Consider the following 18,739-nt stretch of genomic DNA (forward strand, 5'->3'; position numbering starts at 1 on the left):
TGGTCAGATCACTTCCTGGTGCAACTGGACTTCTCCACAACCCTTCCCCTCTGTAGGGACGTGGGACCGATTTGGATGGTCCGCCCCTGCAACTTAATGGATCCAAATGGTTTCCAGAGAGTGGTAGGGGATGTTTTATCCCATGCTGATGGCCTTTCAGCTGATTCCCTGGTGGCCTGCTGGAATGTGGAGTTAACCAGGGCTATTGACTGTCTGGCTCCGAAGCGCCCTCTCCGATTGCATGGAGCCCAGACAGCCCCGTGATTTTCCATGGATCTGAGGGCAACGAGACGGCTAGAGCACCAGTGGCAGAAACCTCATTCTGAATCTGACCGGATACGGGTTAGAGCTCAACGTTGAGCCTACCAAAAGGCGATAGCGAAGATGAAGAAAACCTTCTTCACCCCCTCTATTGCATCTGCAGAAAACAGCAGCAGGAGACTCTTTCAGGAGTTAGCAATTTAATGGAACCATCTCTCCAATGGGGCCCGGTACGGGCCACGTGATCTCCTGCAATGATGTTGCAAAGTTTTTTTTGCAGATAAAGTCGCTCAGATTCAGAGAGGTAGACTCCCTCGTGGGAGCAGTGCCGGGGCTGGTGAATGCTAGAGTCCTGTCTAGTAAAGTTGCATGGGATCAATTCCAATCTGTTACCTCCGAGGATGTGGACAGGCTGCTTGGACGAGTGAAACCAACCACCTGTCTCCTTGATCCTTGCCCATCCTGGCTCATAAAAGCTAGCCGGGAAGGGCTGGGCGATGGGCTCCATGGGGTGGTGAATGCTTCTCTCTGTGAAGGAGCCTTCCCAGACACACTGAAAGAGGCAGTTACAGTGGTACCTCTGGTTAAGAACTTAATTCGTTCTGGAGGTCTATTCTTAACGTGAAACTGTTCTTAACCTGAAGCACCACTTTAGCTAATCGGGCCTCCTGCTGCCGCTGCACAATTTCTGTTCTCATCCTGAAGCAAAGTTCTTAACCCGAGATAATATTTCTGGGTTAGTGGAGTATGTAACCTGAAGCGTATGTAACCCGAGGAACCACTGTATTAAACTGCTTCTTAAAAAAAATATCTTTAGACCCAGCCAAGAAGGCCAACTATCGCCCAGTCTCAAATGTTCCATTCCTTGGCAAGGTGAAAGAGTGGGTGGTTGCTGAACAACTCCAGGGAAGCCTGGAAGATGTGGACCATTTGGATCCCTTCCAGTTGGGATTCAGGCCTCATCATGCAACTGAAACTGACCGGGGCACGCTGGTTGATGATCTCCAGCGGGCTAGGGACAAAGGTGAGAGCTGTTTCCTAGTTCTGCTGGATCTTTCAGAGGCTTTTGACACCATCAGCCATAACATTCTTCTGGACCGTCTAGAGGGGCTGGGAGCTAGAGGCACTGTTATACAGTGGTTCCACTCCTCCCTCCTGGGGCGTGCTCAGAAAGTGGTGTTGGGGGTTGAGTGTTCAGACCCCTGAGCTCTCACTTGTGGGGTGCCTCAGGGTTCCGTCCTCTCCCCATGCTTTTCAACATCTACATGAAGCCGCTGGGAGAGATCAGGGGGTTTGGGCTGGGTGTTCATCAGTATGCGGATACCCAGCTCAACCTCTCTTTCAAATCAGAACCAGTGAAGATGGTGGAAGTCCTGTGTGAGTGTCTGGAGGCGGTTGGAGGATGGATGGCGGCTAACATATTAAAGTTGAATGCTGACAAGGCAGATGTCCTGTTTTGGGGGGCCAGGAGGCAGGCAGGTGTGGAGGACTCCCTGGTCCTGAATGGGGTAACTGTGCCAATAAAGGACCAGGTGCACAGCCTGGGAGTCATTTTGGACTCACAGCTGTTCATGGAGGCACAGGTCAATTCTGTGTCCAGGGCAGCTGTTTACCAGCTCCATCTGGTACACAGGCTGAGACCCTATCTGCCCGCAGACTGTCTTGCCAGAGTACTGCATGCTCCAGTTATCTCCCCCTTGGACTACTGCAATGCGCTCTACGTGGGGCTACCTTTGAAGGTGATCCGGAAACAACAACTAATCCAGAATGCGGCAGCTAGACTGGTGACGGGAGGAGAGTCTCCACCCCCATCGATCTGCCTGGACATGGAGGTCCAGTACCAAGAGCCTGCTGGCGGTTCCCTCACTGTGAGAAGCAAAGTTACAGGGAACCAGGCAGAGGGCCTTCTCGGTAGTGGTGCCCTCCCTGTGGAATACCTTCCCACCAGATGTCAACGGAAAAAACAGCCACCAGACTTTAAAAGACATCTGAAATCTGTCCTGTTTAGGGAAGCTTTTAATATCTGAAGGACTATTGTATTTCAATGTTTTGTTGGAAGCCACCAAGATTGGCTGGGGAAATCCAGCCAGATGGGCGTGGTACAAATAAAAAATATTATTATTATTATTATTGAAATTCTTTTCTGTACTTCCAGAGACTTGACAATCATCCTCACTTCCCAGGAAATCTGGGAAACCTGAGTGGAAAACTCCATACATTTATATGGTTTCCCACCTGTATGAATTTTCTTATGAATATTAAGGTCTTCACTCCCTCTGAAGCTTTTTCCACGTTTCATAAATCTAGTTTTCCCCATTTGAGTTAGGGGATGTTTCCTAAGGTTGCATATTGACTTAAGCTTCTCCCCTTTGGGAGTTCGCCAGGGTAATGTAAGTTTATCCTCCCTATTGAAGCTCTTCCCACATTCAATATGTTCCAATGCTTTCTCCCCTGTATGAATTAGTTGGTGTATTTTAAGTGCTCTACTTTAGCTCCTTTCCAATGCCATACATTAAAATGGTTTCTTCCCCATGTGTTAGTTGGTGTCTTATAAGGTGTCGATATGGACTGAAGCTCTTTCCACATTCTGTACATTTAAATGGTTTCTCCCGTGTGAGTTCGTTGATGTTTCCTAAGGTGTCCATTTTGACTGAAGCTCTTTCCACATTCAAAACATTTAAATGGTTTCTCCCGTGTGAGTTCGTTCATGGCTTCTAAGTGTTCCATTTTGACAGAAGCACTTCCACATTCAATACATTTAAATGGTTTCTCCCCTGTGTGAGTTCGTTGATGGCTTCTAAGGTATCCATTTTCACTGAAGCTCTTTCCACATTCAATACATTTAAATGGTTTCTCCCCTGTGTGAGTTTGTTGGTGTATTCTAAGGTGTTCACTTCTACTGAAGCTCTTTCCACATTCAATACATTTAAATGGTTTCTCCCCCATGTGAGTTCGTTGGTGTCTTCTAAGGTCTCCACTTCCACTGAAGCTCTTTCCACATTCAATACATTTAAATGGTTTCTCCCCTGTGTGAGTTCGTTGATGGCTTCTAAGTGTTCCATTTTGACTGAAGCGATTTCCACATTCAATACATTCAAATGGTTTCTCCCCCGTTTGAGTTCGTTGGTGTATTCTAAGGTGTCCATATTGACTGAAGCTCTTTCCACATTCTATACATTTAAATGGTTTCTCCCCCGTGTGAGTTCGTTGATGTTTTCTTAGTGCTCTACTTTCACTGAAGCTCTTTCCACATTCAATACATTCAAATGGTTTCTCCCCCGTGTGAGTTCGTTGGTGTCTTCTAAGGTCCCCACTTCCACTGAAGTTCTTTGCACATTCAATACATTCAAATGGTTTATCGCCTATGTGAGTTTGTTGATGTTTTCTAAGAGCTCCACTTCCACTGAAGCTCTTTCCACATTCAATACATTCAAATGGTTTCTCCCCTGTGTGAATTCGTTGATGTGTCCTCAGTCTTCCACTGTGACTAAAACACATCCCACATTCCATGCATTTAAACTGTTTCTTTGATCTTCCCAATGAATTCACAGGTGGCTCCATAGAATTCTGGCCATCATCTTCCTCACCTGTTTGGGAGTGGGGGAGGGGGAAGAGAATCCTGTTAAGACTTTCAAGAAAGACAAGAAAGGAACTGAACACATGTCAGTCCCAGTATGCACCTTCTCTTATTTTACACTGTCTCCTCTCTACACTGTCCTCTCTATTTTCCAAACTTTTAGAAAGGCAGGTGAGATAATGGCAAGAAAAACACATGATCACTCCATTCACAGTTAATAAACTGCATTATTTTACAATCTGTGGTGGAATTGGCTTCTTAGACACATCTCTGTATTTCTCTTTGTCCAGGGAGGAAAGGATCACAGGCTCAAGTAGCAGTCTCTCCTATGACTAAGAAGTCAAACCTTCGTGTTACTGTGCCACATGTAACTGTAAAAATATTGCAATATCTTAGAACAGGCATCTCCAAACTTGGCCCTCCAGATGTTTTGGGACTACAATTCCCATCAGCTCTGACCACTGTTCCTGTTAGCTAGGGATAGTGGACGTTGTAGTCCCAAAACATCTGGAGGGCCAAGTTAGGGGATGCCTGTATCAGAACATAAGAAGAGCCTGCTCGATTGGGCAAAGGCCCACCTAGTCCAGCATCCTGTTCTCACAGAGGCCAACTAAATGCCTGTGGGAAACCAGCAAGCAGGATTTGCGTACAAGAGCCCTCTGCCTTACTGTGCTTTCCAGGAACTAGTATCAAAAAGCATTATTGCCTAGGACCACGAGGGCAGAGCACAGACATCAGTCCAATCCTCTTTTTCAAGCTATCCAAGGGCAAAATCAAGGATTAAAAATAAATTATTAACAGATGTAAGAGAGAGAGGAGGTTTTGCCCTGCCGGGTTTGAAACTTTATTATGAAACATCCTGTATCTGCTAGAACCGGAAATGGATTACATTGGAAAATACAGATACTGTATTTTAGATCTGGAAGGACACGAATAATGGATAGAATGCATATTTATGGTAGGAAAAGGACAAGGTGCATAGAGCTTTTCAGAATCATATAGTAAGAAAATCAATTTTTAGGGTATGGGAAAAGTATAAAAGTTTGCTTGAGTAAAAAACACCCTGGTAGCTTTCCCCCTTGGAAGTAATATCTCTGAAAAAAATTGAATATTAGAAGTAATCGGCCGACTTATAGAGAGCTGTTAACTAAAGTTGAAACCAACTGAAATTAAAAGATTTTGAAGAGATAAGGAAAGCTGTAACTGACTGGTTACAGTACCATCAACTAAATAATATCTTTAAGATAGACAAAAAGAAAGGTTTTAGTTAAGAGACATCACCTTTCAAAAAGAACTCTTAGGAAGTAACATAAAAAGATCTGTCTAAAATGTGTAACTTGCTCCTAGAACGGTATACAAAGGATGAACAGGTCAAATCAGTTATGACGAAATGGGAAAGGGACTTAGGACATAACAGGCAAATGGCAGATTGGGAGAGGCTTTGGAAAACAGATCTGAAATTCACAGCTTGCTGTACATTGAAAGAAAACTACATGAAAATGATGTACTGGAGGTATTTGACTCCTAGTAAGTTCAAATATCTGCTGGAAATGTAAAGAAGAAGTGGGTACCTTTTGCTTTATGTGGTGGTCATGTAAGATAACAGTATCATTTGGGGAAATGGTATATAATGAATTCAAAAAAAATGTTTAAAATAAAATTTGTTAAGAACCTAGAAGCTTATTTATTTGGAATTACAGGTACCGAGATCCCAAAAGACCAGGAAAGACTATGTATGCGACAACAGCTGCACAGATGTTATTATCCCAAAGATGGAAAGATGCAATAATCCCAACTAGGGAAGAATGGCGAGCCAAACTGCTGGACTCTGCCGAAATGGCAAAATTAGCCACGAGACTCAGGAATCAAGAAAACAAGGATTTTAAAAAAGAATGGGGAAATTTTATAATTTACCTATGAGATTACTGCATGCAAATCAAAACGTTAGCTGGACTTTAGGAATCACTTGTAAATAAGTTTATGGACAATTTAGATAAATGAAAACTGTGGAGAATTTATCTATACACTAGTACCTCGTGTTACATAACCCTCTGGAACTTTTACGGGTTTCGCTGCTCGCACGCATAGAAGCACTCTATTGCTCCGCGTGCATGTGCAGAAGCGGTCCTCCGGTTTGCAAAAACCTCGGAATCCGTCTGGGGCTCCTTAATGGATCCCGTTTGCAACCTGAGCTACCACTGTATGTAGCTTTGGAAAAATTAATATAAGGACCCATGAAAGGGATGGAGCGAAGTCATGTGATTCAGAGAATCTCATGAAATGATTAGAGAAATGTCTTTGATATAAACTTGTATTTGTAAAAACCAATAAAAATATTTCAAAAAAAGGGAAGTCCATAGATTGACTATGCTTCTGTAGATTCATCATTTGCAAACCCAGAAATAGGTGTTCCTGTTTTTGACGTTTGCCTCGGAAACCGAACGTGCTCCTGAGCTTCCATTTTTACTGTTGCGCAGCAAATTTAAGTGCCCCCACCCTATTTAAGGCTTTTTTTCATTCCGTTTTACCCTTGAGCAGCTAATTTAAGTCGTCTCCATCGTAATCAAGGCTTATTTCATCCCATTTGTTCCCTTGCACAGCTAATTTAAGCTCCGCCCCCATCAATATTCAAGCCATTCCTGGTTGCAGTGTTCTGAGGTGACATTTGCTGCTTTAGTTTTTTCCTATTTTTTGCGTTTTTTTTTTGTGGCTTTTTCATTTTTGACTGAGGCTTGTTTTTTGTTTTATGATTTATTGATTGATTTATTGATTGATTGACTGTGGAAAGGGATAAAAGCTCCCCATTCAAACAATGACTACCATCAATGCAGGTACGGAAAAAAATATAATTTTAATTTTTATCATCTACAATACTGTCTTATTTATTTTATGGTACAGAACATTGATTATTGCTTTCATTTTATAGATCAATGGTCTTGTTAGATAGTAAAATTAATGTTAAATTGCTGTTTTAGGGGTTGTTTTTAAAAGTCTGGAATGGATTAATCCATTTTGCATTACGTTCTACGGCAAATCACGCCTTGGTTTTGGAACGCTTCGGTTTTGGAAGACTTCCAGAACCGATTAAGTTTGAGAACTGAGGTACCACTGTAACTCCTAAGATTTAAAATCCTGGAGGAAGAAAATCTGCCCCCACTACTTTATGAAAGGGATTTAAGAAACAAAGAGCTGCTTTGGAGAAGGCCTCACCCCTTCCTTCTTCCTGTCAGGAACTTCCTTCCATTTGTCTCCTCTCCATCTTTTCCTCTTTCTCCCTCCACCATCCATCTATCCCTGTCCCCATCTCCTCGCCCCTGGAACTCACCAGATTTCTCCAAGGGTCCTGGGAGGGAATGCTTAGAGGTTGTGGGGAGGGATGAGGGAGACAGCCTGACCAGGTCACCCGTCCATCTTCCTCTTTCCATCCTGGCCAGGGTTGCAGGTTCAGTCTCAGCTAGGTTTGCAGGTTCAGCTTCTTGAGGAGCGCAGAATCCAGAGCCTGTTGCAGCCTCCTGGGAGGGAGGGAAGAAGAAGCCAAGGGAGTCTGAGCCCCTGCAGCGATTCTCCTGCCCAAGACATTCTGCTGCCCCTGGAGAAGCCCCAACTGGGCACCCCCTTCCCAAGAGCCCCCACCCATTTTCAAACACCTTTGGCAATCCCTTTCATTGCCTTCCGCAGACGACTCTGGGGTTGCAATACTCATCTCGCTTTACTGGGTGAGGGAGCTGGCATTTGTCTGCACTCAGCTTCCGGGTCATGTGACCAGCATGACTAAGCCGCTTCTGGCGAACCAGAGCAGTGAATGGAAACGCCATTTACCCTCCTGCCAGAGCGGTACCTATTTTTCTACTTGCACTTTTGACGTGCTTTCGAACGGCTAGGTCGGCAATTACTTGCCTCTATTTTTCAATAAACTTTATCTTTGTTAAATCTTGTCTGAATTCTTTGTACCTTATTCAATTCCAAGAGTTATTTGAAGCATTCTAAAGTTTTTATATGGGGACACTGTTCTTTTAAATATTGTGTATAGATCTCTTTTAAACTTTTGGGTCAATTGATCTCTGACCTTTTCCGTCATCTATGCTACTTCTATATATTGAAGGATTTTTACTTGCCACTCCTCTTCTGATGGAATTTTATCTCCTTTCTATCCCTTGGCAATCAGTATCCTCACTGCAGTTGTTGCACACAAAAAAGCCCCCCACCCATTTTCAAACACCTTTGGCAATTTCTTTCACCTGCCTGTCCCACCTCCCTTCCTAAGGCTGGGATGGTATGCACATTAGTGGCCTGAGAGTAGATCCCATGGAACATAAGTGTTAACCTGCAAAGGACTGCTCTGAATACATGGGTGGCCCTTGCATGGAGAAGAAGGAAGCCCCTTGCTTGCATCTGGACCCCCTGGGACAGGCGGGGGATCCGCCCACTGCTCCCTCTGCCCCCTCCTCTGCCCTGCTGCCCTGCAAACACCCTTTGCTCTTCTTGCTCAGGGGAGAGAGGCAGGAAGAGCCTTCAAATCCATCCCTTTCCTCCTCTGCAGCCCAGTGAGAGGGGAAGGAGCTGCAGCGCCTGGTTCACTTCATGGTTTACTGGGATTGTGAATGAACACGTCCTCTGCCTTCCATGCGGTGGGAGTGGGGGGGTTAAAAGTGGTGAGGAGACCCCCCTCCAGTCCTTTTGGGAAACAGGAGCTTTGGTCAGGAGTAAACAACTTAGATGGCAAGTTCGCAAGAGAAGCACTTTGGAGCACTGCTTGTACTTACTGTGTGTCTGAACCTAGAGGACAACATACACGTTTACATCGCGGGATTCCTTAAAGAGGGCATTTCTTTAAATTCAAAGGCCATTTCTACAAAATGGAAGTATTCTGATGGCAGCCCTATATAGGAAAGTTTTTGATGTTTTAAATTTTTTGGTGTTTTTGATGGAAATCGCCCAGAGTGGCTGAGGCAACACATTCAGATGGGCAGGGTGCCAGTAATGAATTATTCATTTTTATTTTACTCTTATTCTCATTCTTATTAGTATTATTCCCTCCTAAGCCCATCCTGTTATGCATGCTGATCAGAGACTTTGTCCCAACCCCCCCCCCTTGAACGCAAGAGGGCTTCCTATTTTTACAGCTATTCTCCACATTTCTATTCTGCCCTTCCTCCAAAGATCACAGGGCAGCTTACAAGATAAAAACACAGAGATGCTTAGCAGAGTAAGAAATAAAAACGAAAACCCTCCCGCCCCCCATGCAGGTGTGCAGTCCAAAGATTGTTTAATGAGCCAAACGCCTGGGAGAAGAGCAAGACTTTCGCCTGTTGCCTAAAGATAAGGCCCTTCTCCGAGGGGTCTTCTGCTGGGGTATAGATATTAAAATTAAATTAATACTATTATTAAGGCGATCCTGGCCAGCAATGCCCACCCTTCTCCCCTTTCCCGCCTCCTTCCCTCCACCCCCTTTGCACCAGATCCCTGCAGGAGGAAGCTTCTCCCCCCTCCCCTTCAAGGCCCCCTTTAAGAAAACAGCTCCCTTTCCTCCCTTCTCTTCTCCCCGCCCGGATCTTGTGCAGCGCCGCCTCTCCCCGTCCCGGGGCTTCTCATCCTGGACCCCCTCGCAAAGCCCCTTCCCGCCTTCCCCGCCATTGGCTTTGCACTCACCCGACATCCTGGGCAGGGGGGGCGGGAATGGGAGCCCCCGCGTGGGAGGCAGGGAGTGAGGGCGCTTAATTAGGAGCCTTAATGAGGAAGCAGCCCCCTCCTCCGCCTCCGCAGCCTCGCTTCCCGCCTCCTCCCCTCCCTCCTTTGCAAGCCGGGAAATTATCTCTGCTGGTGAAGCCGGAAGTGGAGGCAACTCTGAGGAGGAAGGAGAAGTTTCTCTTGACGCTCACCCTCTTGTCTGTTATTTGATAATTGGGGGAAGGAAAACCTTGTGGCACCCAACCAATGGGGAGACGAGGGAGGGAACGTGTGCATAGGGAATATAAACTTATACTTTGCCTCAGTTGGACTATGCCTACTTTGGACCCCCACTTTTGCAAGAAACTATTATCCTCAATAAGGGCTTGCCGATCAGAAGGTTGGTAGTTCGAATCCCCGCGAAGCGGTGAGCTCGTCAAACTGCAAGTAGATAAAAAGGTACCTGTTGTAAACAAAATCTGCCCTTATTCCCTTAAGGGGGACACAAGAGCCGTTGTAGAGTCCTTTGCAGGTTCTCCATCAGTTGGAGAAAATAACAGAGGCCAACCAAAGAATATTGAGAAGCAAAGCAGCTAGTAAGCCTGATCTTTATTGAACTGTTGCAACAGGTTGCTCCCCTCACACGCAGGAGGATGGAGGAGGACCCAGAACAAAGGTGTGCCTGCCTTTATATAGCCCTTTTAAATTCCCTGCCCTAGAGCTCAAGACCACCCCTCCATACGTCATACATACATCACAGAAGGGTTGTAACCCAAGACCACGACCCACAAACATCATATCTGCATCACGGTCTACAACAGAAAGGCGGTCTACAACAGAAATTTGGATGTTGTTGCTTTTCCTGTGCTGCTCCAGACATGTGGTCCACATATCTATGTATGTGCTTGGTTGGTACATTTATGAACATTTATTATATATATAAGACCTTAAAATATTTTATTACATACCGCTCCAGCGGGAAGGTAAATGGCGTTTCCGTGCACTGCGCTGGTTCACCAGAAGTGGCTTAGTCATGCTGGCCACATGACCAGGAAGTTGTACGCCGGCTCCCTTGGCCAATAAAGTGAGATGAGCACCGCAACCTCAGAGTCGTCCGCAACTGGACCTAATGGTCAGGGGTCTCTTTACCTTTACCTATTGTCCTCAATAAACTCTTTACTGCTTCACCAATTTTGTTCAGATGATGTTTTAAGGAAGGGGATCAAGGGTCTCAGGACCCACTTCTTACAATGTATGAAGTAGTTTACAGCAAAAAATAACTCTTCTGGGTAACTGAATAAATTATTTTAATAAATATTTAAATGGAGAGCATATTTTGCCTTCTCATGTTCATGTAAACATGGTTCCACTCCAACCTCACTTAGTATTAAATTGTGGGTGGACATATCAGACGCCCCAGAGATTTCTCCAAGTGGTTGTTTATACTAAGCTGGAAATGAACTGAGCTCAAACAGCTCAGCCGGCCTGCTTTTATAGGCAGCCGGCTGTCAACATTGTAACAACAACCCAGGGTTTCCCGCCTAAATTAACTGACATGGACCTGAGTGAAAACTACATAGACAATACCCCTGGTGGCCAGGGTGAGAACTTCAATGCATAACACTTAGTCCCCCCCTTCCACCTCAGCAAAGAATTTTTTATATAGAAATCTACTGGACAGAAGTCTCCCTGTTTGCATTACAGGGAGGGCTCAGCCTCTGTCTACCTTATTGCACACTCATTACACACAATGTATTTTGCCGTGTCCTGTATTCTCCTCAAAGAAACACTCCAGAGACACAGCAACAGTGGCAGGCGGCAGCAGCAGCAGCTAGACAGGTTAGCTGGGGATTTTGATCCAGAAAAGGAGCAGACAGGGAAAGGTTAAGCAGAACCGCCCCCCCCCCAATGTTGCCCTTAGGTGTGCTCAGTCTTCACCTGCTTCATGACTCCACCTGGCATGAGAAAGAAGGATGGAGCTCCAGGAAACAGGAAGTGGTCCTTCAACCAGCCAGGACATCTCACCATCACAGACAGATCCAGTCTCCTGCTGTGGAGTCAAGAGTGGCCCTGGGATGGCAGAGAGAGGAAGGGAAGGGACCAGCGCCAGAAGGAATGGCAGGGCTCCAGATGCTCCCTTGGACCCCCCCTCCCTTGACACCAAGGGGAGCTCCTCTTCTGGGGCTGAAAGCATTGGCGTGGAGGAAGGGCGGAAAGGAAACGTAAAACGCATACAACCATAGACACACTAAGAACTGAATGAAAACAGGCCTGTCTGAAGGAATAGCTACTGGAGAGCATAATGTGGGGTGTAGCTGTAATGCTCACCTGCCTCCCTGGACTGGTCTTTTCTTGGGGTCAGGGAGCTGGGGTGGTCGATCAACATGAAGTTCCCAGGTTACCTTTCCTTCTGGTCAGCTATTCCAGCTCTTGTCTCCTCCCCATTTCTTTCTTTATGGAGGGGCAAAGGCTCTGCACTTTCTATAGATGCAACTACAACCCACAACTGGAATCTTCTGGGTGCATTGAGCCCCCCCCCCAGATAGAATAGATTCCCTCAGCATCTTGCCCCACCTCCCAGAAGCAAGTTTATCTGGTTAAAGTGTTTGTTTGGGACAGCATTATATTGTATTTCTCTGAAGGATAGACTCTTTATATCAGCAGTAATACATTAACTGGGTTATGAATAACAGTTTTGATACTGTCAACATGAACTGTGTCTGAGGTTTCAGAAATACCCATTTCGTTCAAGAAAAGATGCATAAAATACTTTTCCTTTTTGATTCTGGGCACTTGACTTCTCCCATCCTGCTACCATCAAGGCAAACGTTTGGGGCAGATATCCAGGGCCCCACTCAGCAGCAGCAACAGGGGGGGGAGGAGGCCCCACAAACATTTCCCACATTTTGAAGTTAAATGATACAAAGCCTCCTCAAGAATCGACAGAAGCTTACCAGGGTACCTTTCCTTCTAGTCAGCTATTCAGGCTCCTCATTCCTCCCCATTTCGCTATGGAGGGTCAAAGACTATGCACTTTGTATAGATGTAACTACAACCAACATCTGGTATCTTCTGGGCGCACCAAGGTGGCCTCCTTCTGCATTGTCAGCAAGTGACAACTGTCATGGAACAATCCCCAGTGTCTCTGCAGAAAATGTTACTGATGGGCTTGTAGGACCAGGGGAGAGAGGCAGTCTGCTAGGTGGATAGGGTTGTGGGATAGAAATGTCAATAACCAAAGACTGAACTGGACTAAATGTGTAACCTGCCTCAAGATTCTTTGTGGTTGTTTTGTGCTTTCACATTAACTAAATCTGCTGCAAAACAACAACAGAAATGGAAGTGAGCTGGAAGAACTTGATGAAAAAATAGGAATTTTTCTTTATAAACAATAGATTGCCAAAAATAAAAGAATAGAAATACTTAAATGCCCCTATTAATATTAAGGAAATAAAAGAAGGAATTGTGACTTCTAAGAATGGTAAAGTCCCTGGTCCAGATGGTGTTTCTATAATGAATTACAAAAAATTGGAAGAGACCATATTACCAGTGTTAGAAAAAATAATGAACAAAATTTTAGAAGGAGGACAAGTGCCAGAATCAGGGCAAGAGGCCCTAATTACATTGAACTGAAATATGGATCCAATTTAGAGTAAATTAAAAATTATAGACCAAACTCACTTCTTAATTCAGATTATAAATTATTTGCAAAAAATTTTGCCAATAAATTGAAAAAGATCCTGGCAAGATTAATAAAGAAAGATCAGTCAGGCTTCCTACGCAGAAGACAAATTCACGTACAGCAACGTAAGATTGGTAGTAGATACAATAGAATACCTAGAAATGAGACCAGAAAAAAAGGCACCCCTGATCTTGGTGGATGCGGAGAAAGCATTGGATAATGCTTCAGGGGCATTCATGCAAAAAACTTTGGAAATGATGAGTTTGGGTGAGAAAATATGTAGTGGTATAAAAGCGATTTATATTTCCCAAAAGGTCAGACCAATTATAAATGGTGAAACATCAGAAGCTTTTAATATCTCTAAGGGAACAAGACAGGGCTGCCCTCTTTCTCCTCTCCTCTTTATCACACTTCTGGAAGTGTATTTGAAAGCAGTAAGAGAAGACCCTAGAATAGAAGGAATTAAAGTTGGACAAAGGGCCTATAAGGTCAGAGCCTTCTCAGACAATCTAATAATTCCAACAGAAAACCCTCTACAGCAGCAGTTCTCAACTTGTGGGTCCCCAGATGTTATTGGACTACAACTCCCATCATCCCTGAGCTCTGGCCTTGCTAGCTAGGGGTGATGGGAGTTGTAGTTCAACAACATCTGGGGACCCACAGGTTGAGAAACTGCTCTAAAAAGTACTATACAGTGGTACCTTGGGTTACATATGCTTCAGGTTACATAAGCTTCAGGTTACAGACAGTGCTAACCCAGAAATAGTACCTCGGGTTAAGAACTTTGCTTCAGGATGAGAATGGAAATCGTGCGGTGGCGGCATGAAAGCAGCAGGAGGCCTGAATAGCTAAAGTGATGCTTCAGGTTAAGAACAGTTTCAGGTTAACAATAGAGCTCTGGAACGAATTAAGTACTTAACCCGAGGTACCACTGTATTAAGACCTCCCCATGTAAATTAGTGGTATTTCCTAAGGTTCCATATTGACTAAAGCTGCTCCACTGTGTGAGTTTGCCAATGTAATGTAAGTTTATCCTTCTTGTTGAAGCTTTTCCCACATTCAGTACATTTAAATGGTTTCTCCCCCGCGTGAATTCGCTGGTGTATTCTAAGGTGTCCACTTTTACTGAAGCTCTTTCCACATTCAATACATGCAAATGGTTTCTCCCCCGTGTGAGTTCGTTGGTGTATTCTAAGGTGTCCACTTTTACTGAAGCTCTTTCCACATTCAAAACATATAAATGGTTTCTCCTCCGTGTGAGTTAGTTGATGTATTCTAAGTGCTCCACTTTGACTGAAGCTGTTTCCACATTCAATACATTTAAATGGTTTCTCCCCCGTGTGAGTTAGTTGATGTCTTCTAAGATGTTCACTTCTACCGAAGCTCTTTCCACATTCAATACATGCAAATGGTTTCTCCCCTGTGTGAGTTCGTTGGTGTCTTCTAAGGTTTCCAATTACACTGAAGCTCTTTCCACATTCAACACATTTAAATGGTTTCTCCCTCGTGTGAGTTCGTTGATTTACTCTAAGGTATCTATTTTGACTGAAGCTGTTTCCACATTCAATACATGCAAATGGTTTCTCGCCCGTGTGAGTTCGTTGGTGTATTCTAAGGTGTCCACTTCTATTGAAGCTCTTTTCACATTCAAAACATATAAATGGTTTCTCCTCCGTGTGAGTTAGTTGATGTATTCTAAGTGCTCCACTTTGACTGAAGCTGTTTCCACATTCAATACATTTAAATGGTTTCTCCCCCGTGTGTTAGTTGATGTCTTCTAAGATGTTCACTTCTACCGAAGCTCTTTCCACATTCAATACATTTAAATTGTTTCTCCTCTGTGTGAGTTCGTTGATGTCTTCTAAGTGTTCCACTTCTACAGAAGCTCTTTCCACATTCAATACATTTAAATGGTTTCTCCCCCATGTGAGTTCCTTGGTGTATTCTAATTTCTCCACTTTTACTGAAGCACTTTCCACATGCAATACATTTAAACGGTTTCTCCTCTGTGTGAGTTTCTATATTTCTTCTAAGTGCTCCACTTTCACTGAAGCTCTTTCCACATTCAATACATTTCAATGGTTTCTCCCCCGTGTGAGTTCATTGGTGTATTCTAAGTGTTCCATATTGACTGAAGCACTTTCCACATTCAACACATTCAAATGGTTTTCCCCCTGTGTGAGTTAGTTGATGTCTTCTAAGGTTTCCATTTTGACTGAAGCTGTTTTCACATTCAATACATTTAAATGGTTTCTCCTCTGTGTGAGTTTGTTGGTGTATTCTAAGGTGTCCACTTCTACTGAAGCTCTTTCCACATTCAATACATGCAAATGGCTTCTCCCCTGTGTGAGTTCGTTGGTGTATTCTAAGTGTTCCATTTCGACTGAAGCACTTTCCACATTCAGTACATTCAAATGGTTTCCCCCCTGTGTGAGTTCCTTGATGTTTTCTAAGAGTTCCATTTTCCCTGAAGCTCTTTCGATAATCAGTACATTTAAATGGTTTCTCCTCTATGTGAATTTGTTGATGTGTCCTCAGTCTTCGACTGTGACTAATGCACATCCCACATTCCATGCATTTAAACTGTTTCTTTGTTCTTTCCAATGAATTCACAGATGGTTCCATAGAATTCTGGCTATCATCTTTCTCACCTGTTTGGGAGTGGTGGGGAAAAGGAAGAGTATCCTGTTAAGGCTTACAAGAAAGAGACTGAACACATGTCAATCCCAATATGCACCTTCTCCTATTTTAACACTGTCTCATTTCTCCATTGTCCTCTCTATGTTCCAAAGTTTTAGGAATGCAGATGAGATAATGGCAAGAACAACACATGATCACTCCATTCACGTTTAATAAACTGCATTATTTTATAATCTATCGTGGAATTGGCTTCTTAGACACATCTCTGTATTTCTCTTTTCTCAGGGAGGAAATGATCACTGGATCGAGTAGCAGTCTCTCCTATGACTAAGAAGTAAAACTTTCATGTTACTATGCCACATGTAACTGTAAAAATATTGCAATATATTTGAATCCCCAAACTTGGCCCTCCAGATGTTTTGGGACTACAATTCCCATCATCCCTGACCACTGGTCCGGTTAGCTAGGGATGATGGGAGTTGTAGTCCCAAAACATCTGGAGGGCTAAGTTTGGGGATGCCTGTATTAGAACATAAGAAGAGTCTGCTCGATTGGGCAAAGGCCCACCGAGTCCAGCATTCTGCTCTCACAGTGGCCAACTAGATGCCTGTGGGAAACCAGCAAGCAGGATTTGAATACAAGAGCCCTCTGCCTTCCTGTGCTTTCCAGGAAGTAGTATTAAGAAGCATTATTGCCTAGGACCACAAGGGCAGAGCACGGACATCAGTCTAATCCTCTTTTTTCAAGCTATCCAAGTTGTTGGCCATCACTGTCTCCTGTAGGATGGAAGTCCATAATTACAAAAGCAGAAATACAACCAAGAACGCTTTCGGACCATAACTCAATAATTCTTGAACTAAAAGGCGAGACAAATATTCCATTTAGAGTATTGATCATATTTTGGACAATAGAATGAAAGGTGTTTTAGCAGAAAAAAATCATCACAATCAGGCCTGCTTTCTACCAGGACGTCAGATGAAGGAGAATATAAGGAATATAATTGATATTATTGAATATTTGGAAGTAGGAAATGAGAAAAAAGCGGCCTTAATGTTTATAGATGCTGAAAAGGCTTTTGATAATGTTTCATGGGCTTTTATGAAAAAGATAAAAGAAAAAATGAATTTTGGGGAAGCATTTGGGAGAGGAATTGATGCAATTTATTTTTACCAACAGTCTATGCTGATTGTTAATAAGGTTATAACAGAAAAGTGTAAAATAATGAAAGGGACAAGACAGGGATATCCCCTATCACCATTATTATTTATTTTGGTATTGGAGGGCCTGGCGAGAGAGAAAAAGTGGAGAAATTAATTACAGGAATAACAGTAGAAAATAAAGTATATAAATTAAAAGCTTTTACAGTTCACCTTGTAATTACAGTGAAGGATCCCATAAATACTCCACTGAAGGTGGTAGAAAAGATACAGGACTTCGGGCAGGCCGGAGGCTTTAAACTAAACAAGAATAATACTAGGTTTTTGGTAAAAAACACAATGGAGCAAGACCAAAAGGAATTTCAACAGAAACAGAGTTAGTTATACATAACAAAGTCAAATTCTGAGAGATTTGTTTGACAGCTAAGAATATTAATATTTTTAAAGACAATTACAAGAATGAGTGGAAAGAAATAAAAAGAGCTTTAGAGATATGGGGAAGAATGAATTTATCATTTTGGGGAAGAATATCAGTAATAAAAATGAATGTATTGCCAAAAATGTTATTTTTATTCCAATTAGTCCCGGCAATAGACAACGCAGGATGCTTTGAAAAATGGCAAGGAGATATATCTAGGTTTATCTGGAAAGGGAAGAAACCAAGGATAAAAAATAAATTATTAACAGATGTAAGAGAGAGAGGAGGTTTCGCCCTGCCAGATTTGAAACTTTATTATGAAGCATCCTGTATCTGCTAGAACCGGGAATGGATTACATTGGAAAACACAGATACTGTATTTTAGATCTGGAAGTACACAAATAATGGATAGCATGCATATATATGGTAGGAAAAGGACAAGGTGCATAGAGCTTTTCAGAATCATATAGTAAGAAAACCAATGTTTAGGGTATGGGAGAAGTATAAAAATTTGCTTGAGTAAAAAACACCCTGGTGGCTTTCCCCCTTGGAAGCAAGATCTCTGAAAAAAATTGAATATGAGAAGTAATCGGCCGACTTATAGAGAGCTGTTAACTGAAGTTGAAAACCAACTTAAATTAAAAGATTTTGAAGAGATAAGGAAAACTGTAACTGACTGGTTACAGTACCATCAGCTAAACGATATCTTTAAGATAGACAAAAAGAAAGGTTTTAGTTATGAGACATCACAATTTCAAAAAGAGCTTTTAGGAAGTAACATAAAAAGTTCTGTCTAAAATGTGTAACTTGCTCCTAGAACGGTATACAAAGGATGAACAGGTCAAATCAGTTATGACTAAATGGGAAAGGGACTTAGGACATAACATGCAAATGGCAGATTGGGAGAGGCTTGGGAAAACAGATCTGAAATTCACAGCTTGCTGTACATTGAAAGAAAACTACATGAAAATGATGTACTGGTGGTATTTGACTCCTAGTAAGTCATCTAAAATGTATAGAGTAAGTTCAACTTTCTGCTGGAAATGTAAAGAAGTGGGTACCTTTCGCTATATGTGGTGGTGTAGTGGTTCTGGACAGTTAAGAGTTAACACTCCAGAAGCGTTCTTATCAACTGGGTGCACTGGTCACATGACCCGGGCATTTTCCTTTGATCTGTGCTCTCTGGGGCTGCTGAGAGCAGTCAGTCTGAGAATGTGAGCAAGGTAGTTTCGTTTTGTTAGAGACAGAAAGCTGCAAGCATGCAGCTAGATTCTGTTTTTTTTTTAAAGACTATTTATTAAATTTTCCAATTTTTTAAACAAACAAACAAACAAAAC

At 43.1% G+C, this 18,739-nt stretch overlaps 2 protein-coding genes across 3 annotated transcripts; both read right to left on the reverse strand.

Moving 5' to 3' along the window:
- Nucleotides 1-2,838: 2,838 nt before the first annotated feature.
- On the reverse strand, nucleotides 2,839-18,099 carry LOC128409109 (oocyte zinc finger protein XlCOF6-like). Of its 2 annotated transcripts, none has more exons than XM_053379336.1 (2): nucleotides 18,070-18,099; nucleotides 2,839-3,843 (listed from the first exon to the last, which is right to left on the reverse strand). In XM_053379336.1, exon 2 carries the CDS (start codon nucleotides 3,820-3,822, stop codon nucleotides 2,857-2,859), a length of 966 nt encoding a protein of 321 aa, XP_053235311.1. In that variant the 5' UTR covers nucleotides 3,823-3,843; nucleotides 18,070-18,099; the 3' UTR covers nucleotides 2,839-2,856. The 2 variants fall into 2 exon arrangements, with proteins under 2 accessions (XP_053235311.1, XP_053235310.1); XM_053379335.1 differs by lacking the exon at nucleotides 18,070-18,099 and adding an exon at nucleotides 9,488-9,845 and having other exon boundaries at nucleotides 2,839-3,848.
- LOC128409165 (oocyte zinc finger protein XlCOF6-like) lies at nucleotides 13,415-14,944 on the reverse strand (the record flags this gene model as incomplete). The annotated part of the gene is made up of 1 exon (XM_053379417.1): nucleotides 13,415-14,944. A coding segment is annotated over one exon (771 nt), but the record flags the coding sequence as incomplete, so codon positions are not given.
- Nucleotides 18,100-18,739: the final 640 nt, after the last annotated feature.

The sequence above is a fragment of the Podarcis raffonei genome, chromosome 2 (assembly GCF_027172205.1).
Source record: "Podarcis raffonei isolate rPodRaf1 chromosome 2, rPodRaf1.pri, whole genome shotgun sequence".
Taxonomy (NCBI): domain Eukaryota; kingdom Metazoa; phylum Chordata; class Lepidosauria; order Squamata; family Lacertidae; genus Podarcis; species Podarcis raffonei.